Genomic DNA, 11,777 nt, shown 5'->3' on the forward strand with positions numbered 1-11,777 from the left:
ATATTGCATTGCATATTACATTCTTTGTGAAGTATTAATGTTTTGAGTGACAGCATGGCTTTTGTATCAGTATCAGTTTGTTTCTCATTGTTGTCTGTGAGGCTTTCTTTAACTCATTAGTACACAATAGGGTCGACCATAACTCAGTCTGACCCAAAGATGCTAAGCTAGAAACTGTTACCACTAGCCTAGCCTCAACTAGCCTTAATAATGGGCCCTTAAAAGCATTTTATCAGTTTCTACCAAGTACATCATTAAAAGGCACCAGTTAACAATCTAACTAGCATTTATCAGTGCAAAGAGCTGTTGTTGAAGATTGCAAGGTGAGTCTGTTGGTTCTTAGCTAGGTTAACTCCCTACCGCATGTACAGATATGGTCTCCGCTGCACACGCTCTTGGGACCCATCTCCTGTCTTCCTTAAAGGGGCAGTGTGTAGGATTTAGTGGCATCTAGCGGTGAGGGTGCAGACTGCAACCAACTGAATAGCCCTCCCTCACCCCCCTCTCTCTCTCCGAGCGTGAAGGGGAAGGGACAGTGTGTTCAGCAGCCTTGGGCTGATCAGGGTGACATCACTGGGTCTTTTGGGGTCCAAATAACAAAGATAAATTCTAGTTCTGGCGCATAAATCTAAAATTATAATCCTGGTAGCAATTCCATTTCAACACTGACACGGGGAAAGGCCACATCAATGTTTCTCCTTGTTTTCTGCCGTCGCCTGCATTGTTTTTTTTTTGCTTGTTTCAGCCTCACACTTGCTTTTTCTTGTGCAGTGGTGCTCAGAGATTATATCTTAAATTTTCACACACTGTTGAATCCTGGGAAATATTACATGAGCTGCAGAGTTAATTAGAAGGTTCATTAATTCATGATGTCATGAGCTGCAGAGTTAATTAAAAGGTTAATTAACTCATGATGTCATGAGCTGCAGAGTTACTTAACTCATGATGTCATGAGCTGCAGAGTTAATTAAAAGGTTAATAAACTCATGATGTCATGAGCTGCAGAGTTAATTAAAAGGTTAATTAACTCATGATGTCTTTAATGTGGACTCTGTAATCTGTGAGTCTATACCCTAGTCCTTCACACCACCCAACAGCACTGCATCTCCTTCACACCACCCAACAGCACTGCATCTATACCCTAGTCCTTCACACCACCCAACAGCACTGCATCTAAGGCTTGGATAAATCTTTTGTGTTCCTTCACCCTCATATGTTGCAGGTTTTTACACGTGTGCTGGTTATTTACTGCTGATGTTACTGTTTGTTTTGTTTGCAGGGATGCTTTTGTTTACTTGTTTACCTTTTCTATGGCCCTCTGCTTTTTGTTTGTTATAACGCTGCATTAACCTGCAGACTCCAGTGGTGTTTTATAATTTGATTTGTCAATGAAGAAATATGGAAAAAATATAGCATCCACAAGATCAACAGGTCTTGCCACAGTTAGATGGGATCATTCACACTATAGGCACCAGTGACTATAGACACACATAGGCACCATTGACTATAGACACACATAGACTATAGACACACATAGACTATAGGCACACATTTTTTAAAGCACTTACAACATGTGGACAACATGTTAACAATGTGAAAACAATGTGATTTAAGTGTGCATTCATTTTTCACACGTTAACAAGACCTTAACAGCATTTTACACAATTCATATAATTCTGAGTCATTGGGCCGATTGTCCAGTGTGAACAGTCGAGGGTCACTAGGGTTAAACCATTGTTGTAAGACCAGGGGTTGCCTACCACTATGCTAAGCATCCTCTTTTATTTCTTTATCCTTTTTCTTACTTCTTTGTGTAGCCTACAAAAATAAAGTCTTTGGATTGCAGTTTTATTCCCTTCCTATTACTCCACTGCCTTTTTGTGAAACAAACACATTAGTGGACATTCTACCTTTAGCACCAGTCATTCATCAAACTTTAGATTTCTGTCATTAAAAACATTAAAGATGATCTATTATGTATTTGGGGTCTACTAGAATAGATTTACATGCTTGAGTGTTCCTAAAAACACATTATCTTTGTCATACTGTACATCTCCATTAACCCTCTGAAACACACACACACACACACACACACACACACACTCATACTGTACATCTCCATTAACCCTCTGAAACACACACACACACACACACACACTCATACCGTACATCTCCATTAACCCTCTGAAACACACACACACACACACACACACACACACACACACACACACACACACACACACACACACACTGTACATCTCCATTAACCCTCTGAAACACACACACACACACACACTCATACCGTACATCTCCATTAACTCTCTGAAACACCCTGTTAGAGCTCATGTGTCTTTAAGCCCCCCCCCTCCCAGAGACCAGAGGCTCTGATTGGTCAGCTAGGCCAGCAATAAGGATTGTGTGACGAGATTGTGTCATCTTGTAACAAGGGAAAAGGGCTGGAATTCTAACGAGGTGTTTCAGGCAGCTGAGAAAAGTGCTTTCTGTGAGACTCCCTCTGGCGTGTGTGTGTGTGTGTGTGTGTGTGTGTGTGTGTGTGTGTGTGTGTGTGTGTGTGTGTGTGTTTCAGGCAGCTGAGAAAAGTGCTTTCTGTGGAGGAGAGCTAGTTCTCTGGCATGCACTTTGCAGACTGTTTACATGCACAAAAAACTATATAATATAATAATGATGTAATAAACTATATAACACATTAAAGGAAAGGGGATACTGACCATTGTAATGAATCTCCCAGACATTATTCAGTCACGCTCACACTTGCACTGGGTTAATTGACACATCAGGAAACTCAGTCACTCACCCATTCACCCTCCAGATTTGGTAAACAACCAATGAGAGTTTGCAGTCTGGCACACGACAGTAATGAATATCCCTCAGATATCAAAGACACACTGGGACACATCTGGGCCACACCTATCAGAACATCTGGCCCAGATCCACCAAATGGACCCCTTCCTTAGTCCAAACACACATCGGGTCCGAGAAACGGATCTGTGACGGTATTGGACAGGAACTAGCCATGTAATAACGTTACATTTTCCCAACTGCTGAATTTGTAGGCTAATGTAGATAGCTAATACCAAACACATTAGAAAAACTTGACAGAGAAAGTTTAAGACATTCTTTTTTTATTTTGTGGAATAACCTAGGGTTAACTACATACTGGAATGAAAATAACGGATTTGGCAACCATGACGTGTTTGCGGAAGTGCCGAGGACGCACCAGATTCCAGCCAGCGGTTCATTCTTTGGATGACTTGTAATGTCAACGTCTGTCTGGTCGCTGGATTCTCAGGCTCGAGGTAGCAAGACGGAGGTGAGCTAAAACTTTTTTCCCGGTCAACTCTCTTAATTGAGGTGAAATTTAAATATGTAACATTAACCCACGTCAACATTACCGTTACTGTAGGTAACGCCAAAGTCTGTCGCTTTGCTCGTACACATTTGCTTGCATTAACTTGGTGATGCTTGAACGTAAGGAGGTGGTGCTCAGCTAGCTGTCTCTTCTAGCAAGCTAACAACCAAACACTCCAGCCCACATTTGGTTGAGTTGGCTAACGGTGAGCTAAGCTCCCTAGTTTCCATTAGCTTAGCTTGAGAAAACCTCCTGTGGCTTCTGCTGGATAAACTGATGTTCAGGTTACAGTTGTTTTTTGTTGCTCACATGTGAACTTAATGTTGTCATTGTTTAGATGAATTTGTGCAATGTTAGAGCTAACTCTCTAGTGTTGAAATTAAGCGACGTTAACAAGATGTGTATACCAGCTAACGGTTGTGCTAACTTTATAAACTAGAGTTGTACCATGCTACCATTATGTCCACATTTACTTCATGAACTATAGTTGTACCATGTTACCATTATGTGCATATTAACTGTAAAGTGAAAAGGCAACTCTCGAATGGTTTAATCGTAAGGCTGGGCAATGCAGTCAGAACAACAAACCATAGTAACTATCCAGTGATTCAGCTCGTTCTCACACAAGCTAAAGTTACGCTGTCTGGAAATAGGACAGTTATTTTGCTATACTGCAATTATGTTGTAGTTCAAAAATATTTTCAACCTGTGGAAAAGCTCATTTTCAAAGTAACGGACACGGTTAGGTAGTTACGTGGCACAGAACAGTAGAAGAATAGAATTGGTTCCTCCTTTGTGTGCTAAGAATTTAATAGACAAAAGACCATCTCCGGTTGCATATCCTCCACCAGGTAAGGGAGGTCCACAGTGAACTATATTGCAGAGTAGCCTAAATATGTTAAGACATACCATCCATCAGAGCTTATCGTTGGGCCGCTACCAACAGCAGACGAACAGGTAATGTGATTGTCCATTCTGACAAGGATCATGATAGTGGTTATTTTGAAATGTAGTAAAGCACACATATTTAAAATGAATACAACATATAAGATACTTCTGCATCAGAAGTTATTTGCTATGGTTTAGTTATTGCATATGGTTTAACAAACCTTTTGCATTGTTCAAGGTATCATTCTACTTGCCCATTTTGAGTATACACACATTAGATTTACAGTCTACCTGCAAGAACGAACAACTTAATCAGTCGCCTTTCTGTCCGGAAGTAAGGGCATCCCATATAAAGTGCATCACCCTTTGAAATTGAGAATGCAAATGCAATAATTTGATTTCAATTGCGTACGTTTTTAGAAACCTCAACCGAACTGTATACCTATTCAGGACATTGTATAATAATATAATAATAATAATAATAATAATAATATTTTAAAAGTCTGAGGCAACAGGAAGCCCTAAGGGCAGCAGATAATTAACTAATTGACTAATTCATTCTCACTCAACTACATGGGGGAAAAAGGTGACAGTACAAAGTACAATGTTTCGCTTCAGAAGAAATGCATACTTCTGAAGAAATGGAGCTTAATCCTCCCCTGTATGTCCGTGTGTCCAGGAAGTGGAGCCATTGTTTGGGGAAGAAAGCGTGTCCTGTTGTCAATGTGTAACTAGAGATTGAAGTGGAGGACTCTTATTGGCACAGAGGGGGTTTGTCTGTTACGTAACATCCTGACACATCAGCCCTGCTGTGGTTCAGTGTGAGATCTGAGTGACATCACACAACACACAACACACATCACACATCACACATCACACAACACACAACACACATCACACGACACACGACACACGACACACGACACACACCACACACATCACACAACACACAACACACAACACACATCACACAACACACAACACAGCAGCCACCAGCTCTGAGTACACTTAAGGTGCCGTCAACACACATCACACAACACACATCACACAACACACATCACAGCAGCCAGCAGCACTGAGTACACATCTTGCTGGCTCTTGGATGTTGCGCAAAAGAATGACCTCTTCAGCAAATGAACAGGACAAATGCTTCTGTTATGTCCACCCACAGAGACAAAGTAGTCAGATTAGTGCGGTGAGCTGTTAGGAAAAGTCTAGTTTGAGAATCTAAAATGACATTTTGACCCTTCCATTCGAGTCCTTTCTGCACTCAGTAACACAGGTGGAGGCGTGCTGCGTCTGGGACTTTACTTGAGTGTGTGTGTGTGTGTGTGTGTGTGTGTGTGTGTGTGTGTGTGTGTGTGTGGGACAGACTGCTGTGTGTGTGTGTGTGTGCGTGTGAGCGTGTGACAGACTGCTGTGGGTCAGACTGCTGTGTGTGTGTGTGTGGGGGACAGAATGCTGTGTGTGTGTGTGTGTGTGTGTGTGTGGGGGGGGGGGGGGGCAGACTGCTGTGTGTGTGTGTGTGTGGGACAGACTACTGTGTGTGTGTGTGTGTGGGACAGACTACTGTGTGTGTGTGTGTGGGACAGACTACTGTGTGTGTGTGTGTGTGTGTGTGTGTGTGTGTGTGTGGGACAGACTGCTGTGTGTGTGTGTGTGTGTGTGTGTGTGGGATAGGAGTGGGCGATATACCGGTTTGATGGTAAAAACCGGTATTGTGCCACGCCATGATATGGATTTTGCAATACCGTGGATACCGCAATTTATTCATAATTCATAATTCATAAATTCGAATTTGGCATTCATATTGATTTGTTCCAAATTTCAACTGAGTGATAGTACTAAGTAGCTACATCTTTTTTATTTTAATCTAACCTTTCTTGGTTCTTACGTAAAAAAGAATGTATGTTAATATGTTGACCTATTTTTATGAGCGGACGGCGCATGCATTTGTTGCGCGCATGTAGTGCTAGCAACAAACAAGCGTGCAGGAAGCTGAAGTTAGTAGGCAGGCTCTCCATATCTCTCTCCATAGTTGTGTCGCCGTGTTGTTTTAGCCAAAGGTGTAAGCACCAGCAACCTGTTAAATCACCATTCAATTGGCAGCTTGCACATTGTCTACTGGTTGTTTATCATATTTCATATCATCATTCTTAACCCACATAGGTAAGCTACATACAGTTGGCAGCTGCTAGCTTGTGATGAACTCGTGTTAATATGTGTGAATATGAACTCTTTCATACGAAGTTGCACAGGCACCCTGAGGGTTTCTACTAGGGATGCACCGATACCACTTTTTTACAAACCGATACGAGTACGAGTATTTTTATTCGTGTACTTGCCGATACCGAGTACCGATATCGATACTTCTTAGATTTGGTCTCCATGAAAGTGCAATTAATTTGGAGGCAGATTTTATTTTATCCTCTGCAGATTATGTCAAGCCTATAGTACAAAATTAACAGAAGGCTATCCCAAGCCAAAAATAAACAGAGCTTTCTGGTTTTAACACACAAAAAAGCCTTCAAACAGACAATATCATCACATGAGACAAAATGCAAATATAACCAGATAAAGGCAATTCAATTTGCTGCATAGTTAACAACACAGTCTGCTTAACAAAAAGTGAACAGAACTATTACTAGATTAGCACAAGAGCACATTTCAGTTACAAAAGGATCAGAAGAATCTCCTGCTCAAGTACACAAACAATCACTTAACCTATATGGCACAGTCTTTCTCTCTACCTCTCTCTCTGTGTGTGCATGCGCATTTTTTCTTTTGCAAGACGTCAGTTAAGATTGGTTGCTTCGGTCTTGCGCCACTAGCATCAGTGAACGCTGTGTACTAAGCACTATGGTGTGTCTTCAGATGTTTAATCAAATTGCTTGTGTTAAACAAAGTACTTTCCTTTCCGCCCCTCCACACCGTAGCAGTGCAGATCTTACACTGTGCCTTACTCCTGTCGTCGTCATTTATCTTAAAATGAGCCCAAATCGCCGTTAAGGCAGCTCAACGGAATTGCTAATCGCTAACGAGATGCTAGCAGCTAAATTTAGCGAAACCTGTATACTGAAATACTTTGACACTATGACAAACTTTCCTAACACAGTCAAACATCAAGCAAATGCAACACAAGACGGCAAATAAGCTACTTACTAGTCTGGCAGAGAGTGGTAGGACAGGTAGGACAATAAATCACATTTTGTGTCAGCATAGCCCGGCCAGTTTGATGCAGTGAAATACTGATGAGTGGTATCGGTGCTTGGTATCGGCAATTCAAAACGAGTACGAGTATTTTAACGAAGTATCGGCACCGATACCGATACTGGTATCGGTATCGGTGCATCCCTAGTTTCTACCTTTTCCCATTATAATTTTATGATTAAATCGAGGAGACTATAACATCAGCTAGAAAACTAGCTATCATTTCATGCAAATGTAACTCTTCCATTTAAATCGTTTATGCTAAGTTTATTTAAAGGTTCCTTAGCTAGCACAGCAATTCGACAACCATAACCAGGAAACACAACTTTAGCTGCAAAGTTTAATTTCTCAAAATCAGCTCACCATTAAAAAGCAGTCTTGGGTTCAAAGTGATTACAACCACTTGTGTGATGTTAAATGGCTTCACATAGATATAAACAATCCTAAGAGAAATAATGGGGAATCGACAAAGGGCTCACTCTGATATCAATGTAATGTTAGCGAATATTGCTCATGCTAATATTTAGTCTTCGCTCTTCGTCCAAAGCCAAATCTATTCTTGAGGTTCCAACATTTTTCAAAAGCAATTTGGCTTTGAATGTGAGTATTCGATCGAGTTATCTTCTGTCCCGTCGTTTGAAGCATACCTTTTAGCTCCGGCATTGGTCTCACATTATTTAACATTTCACGTTTCGATTGAAAGTCCAGTTTCAGGCTCTCGCGCACGCCCCCTTCATTGAGACAGAGGTACTGTTTGCCTCCCCTCAGTGCTTTTTCACTGCTATGCGGGTTTATGTCAGATCAGCAAGACTACATAGGTTCTACACACACGTGAAATACATGACCTATTATATGGATAGAGACAGGGACGTGCGGTCCTATGAGGCAGGTGAGGCAGAGCCTCACCTGTCATCTTGAAAAGTAAAAAAAAAAAAAAATTATAAAATAAAATAAATATTGATATTTCTCTACTAATCTGTGGTATAGGTGGAATTTCTGCATGATTCCAATCATTTCGAGCATTTTTATAATCAAAATCGCTGAATTTGCTGAATTTGCGCATGTCCTATTCAAATAGACGGGAGAAAACAAGGGACGTGCGGTCAGGTTAGGCACCATGTATTGTCTATGGGAGCTAGTGAGGCAGTGCCTCACCTAGGATTGCGCAATCCCTCCAAACTGGGTTTTGCGCATGCGTTCGCATGCGTAGAACCTTTGAGCTGAGCTCAAAACGCATTGAAAAATCATGTAGCTGAGGCACACAGTACCTCTGCCTCAATGAAGGGGGCGTGGGAGAGCGCACCTGTCGGGGTTATGCTGGGAAACGTTGCTCTTTTTCTACACTTCTACTTGACGGCGAAAATGGAAGATTGTATTGCTAAGCTGAAGCAGTTCTCAAAACTGGACTTTCAGTCCAAACGTGAAATGATTAATAATGGGAGACCAATGCCGGAGTTAAAAGGTATGCTTCAAGCGACGGGACAGAAGATAACTCGATCGACTTCTCACATTCAAAGCCAAATTGCTTTGAACATGTTTGGAACCTCAAGAATAAATTTGGTTTTGAACTTACAGCGGCAGCTCCGTTGATTTCCCATTATTTATCTTGGGATTGTTTTATGTCTATGTGAAGCCATTTAACATCACTCAAGTGGTTGTGATCACTTGGAACTCAAGACTGCTTTTTATTGGTGAGCTGATTTTGAGAAATTAAACTTAAATTGTAGGTAAGTTATGTTTCCTGGTTGCAATGGTTATCCTGTTGCTACGTTAGCTAATTAGCTAGCTAAGGACACTTAATAACCTTACGAGTTAATCGGAAGAGTTAAATTTGCATGAAATGATAGCTGGTTATCTAGCTGATGTTATAGTCTCCTCGATTTAACTCTTAAAATTATAATGGGAAAAGGTAGAAACCCTCAGGGTGCTTGTGCAACTTCGTAAGAAAGAGTTCATATTCAGGAGTTCATATTCATGAGTGCATAATATTTACACATGAGTTCATCACAAGCTAGCAGCTGCCTACTGTATGCACCTTACCTATGTGTGTGTAAAGAATGCTGATATGAAAAACAACCAGTAGTCAATGTGAAAGCTGCCAATTGAATGGTGATCTTAGACACTCTATCGTAAAGGCGCCTATTAACGCCCCAGCTATTAAAAACATTTATAGATCGAAAAATCTTTAATCAATCAATCTTACATATTTCAGTAGCGGTGGGTGTCTAGATTAGGACTGGTAACTTGTTTGGATTTCAACTGAAACGTGTTTTCAGTTTTTTTTCACGCAAAATTAGCTGATACAGGAGGTGGAACCCATTAACAGCCTTTCTGTATATATGTCTATGGAAAGCTCTATGACCCTCGTCAGTCAATTCGTTCAGTTCGTTCCATGAGGGTTTGTACACAGAAATAAATCGCTGTCTAGTACACTAAATAACGCTGTACTGCAATTTTTTGCACACATACAAGTTAAATACCCCCTTTGGGTAGGAGCGTATGGTGTTTAAAATCCGTTATCCTGGTTGATATAGAAATCAATATTAAGTAACATGTACCTGCGTGAGGCTGTTAATATGTTTCGGGCGTTAATAGGCGCCGTTACTAAATTGGGTTTATGTATTTGTAAATTTGACTCTGAAAAAGTCAGTGCCTCACCAGCCACGAACCTCACCGCACGTCACTGGATAGAGAGGACATATAATACAAGTGTCCACAAATACTACAGTGGTGACAAACAACGAGAAAGCAAAAGGCATGCGCTCAACCCAGTTAGTGAGGGATTGCACAATCTGAGATGAGGCGCTGCTCGTCGCTGCCTCACCTCGCATGTCTCTCTGTTTGAACAGGACATGCGCAAATTCAGCGATTTTTGATTATAAAAATGCTTGAAATTATTGGAATCATTCAGAAATTACATTTGTAGCACATATCAGTAGATACATATTTATTTTATCATTATTTGATTTTTACTTTTCATGATGACATATTTTGCCTTAACTAATGTAATTTTAGCTAAGAAGGGCTATTAAAATGTGATTCAGATTTTTTTCCCTCACATATCGTGATATCATATCGATATCGTCTGGACAGTGGAAAATATCGTGATATGAATTTTAGCTCATATCGCCCACCCCTAGTGTGGGACAGACTGCTGTGTGTGTGTGTGTGTGGGACAGACTGCTGTGTGTGTGTGTGTGTGTGTGTGTGTGTGTGTGTGTGTGTGTGTGTGTGTGTGTGTGTGTGTGTGTGTGTGTGTGTGTGTGTGTGTGGGACAGACTGCTGTGGGACAGACTGCTGTGTGTGTGTGTGTGGGACAGACTGCTGTGTGTGTGTGTGTGTGTGTGTGTGTGTGTGTGTGTGTGTGTGTGTGTGTGTGTGTGGGACAGACTGCTGTGGGACAGACTGCTGCATACATCCGTCTCCAATCTTCTTCTTCTGTGGTTTCAGGAGGACTGCTACACATTAGTCCACAAGCTGAGAGACTGAAATCCTCCCGCCATGACGTCTGTCACAGGAGGACCTTCCAGTTCTGTGTTGTAAGGAACATCTGAGGCCAGGGATCGTGCTGTTTGTCCCGTGCACTCCAGCTGTGGGACCTCACACACACACACACACACACACACACACACACACACACACACACACACAGAGCACCTCATTAGAGAGGAGGAGACGACGCATGTTATTGAGTCAATGTCTGGACCATGCCAACCTTGCTGTGGGAGACATCAGCAGCTTCATTCCTTTCTCCTCCCAGCAGCCAGCCTTGTTGCATGAGATGGAGTTATATGGTTAATCATCGTCTGAACTCTCTCACACACACACACACACACACACATAGAAGACCTCATTAGATAGTCTCATTAAATGAACTCTCACCCAATCAGGCACATCAGCATTTCACACACACACACACACACACACACACACATAGAACAGCTCATTAGATAGTCTCATTAAATGCGTGACTGGGATGTCTCTACTCCTCTCCACCAGGGGGAGCCACTAGTGGCTAACCTGCATGGTATTTAATCATTTCACTTGATGATGAGAAGGAATACCCACTTAAGGAAATCCCTTAACCAATGCCATTGGCACAGTGAACAGGCACTTTGTTGAGGTGTCTCACCTCCCTCCCAACCACTCGGGGGCGCCACCTGTTGTGTGTGTTGATGATGTGTTGTGGGGCGTGTAAGGTGGCCAGGAGGGCCAAGCTGCTGTTCCTGCTGCTGCTGTCTCTGGGCCTGCTGGTGTGGATCACCACCTTCGCCGGGAGCGACACGGTCCGGGCCATCCAGGTGAGCAC

At 41.9% G+C, this 11,777-nt stretch overlaps 1 protein-coding gene across 4 annotated transcripts in view; it reads left to right on the top strand.

Annotated features, from left to right (window-relative positions):
- Nucleotides 1–3,194: 3,194 nt before the first annotated feature.
- The window catches only part of b4galt4 (UDP-Gal:betaGlcNAc beta 1,4- galactosyltransferase, polypeptide 4), a 14,913-nt gene continuing 6,330 nt past the window's right edge, over nt 3,195–11,777 (top strand). The window contains exons 1-3 of one of the 4 annotated variants that reach the window (XM_031571597.1): nt 3,195–3,331; nt 4,938–5,029; nt 10,919–11,769. In XM_031571597.1, the coding sequence (XP_031427457.1) occupies nt 11,644–11,769 (126 nt within the window). In that variant the 5' untranslated portion in view covers nt 3,195–3,331; nt 4,938–5,029; nt 10,919–11,643. Of the gene's footprint in view, nt 3,332–3,464; nt 3,655–4,937; nt 5,030–5,059; nt 5,080–10,918; nt 11,770–11,777 lie in introns of those variants that run through there. The other 3 variants (XM_012832275.2, XM_031571598.2, XM_042708427.1) reach the window with 3 other exon arrangements.

The sequence above is a fragment of the Clupea harengus genome, chromosome 8 (assembly GCF_900700415.2).
Source record: "Clupea harengus chromosome 8, Ch_v2.0.2, whole genome shotgun sequence".
Taxonomy (NCBI): Eukaryota; Metazoa; Chordata; class Actinopteri; order Clupeiformes; family Clupeidae; genus Clupea; species Clupea harengus.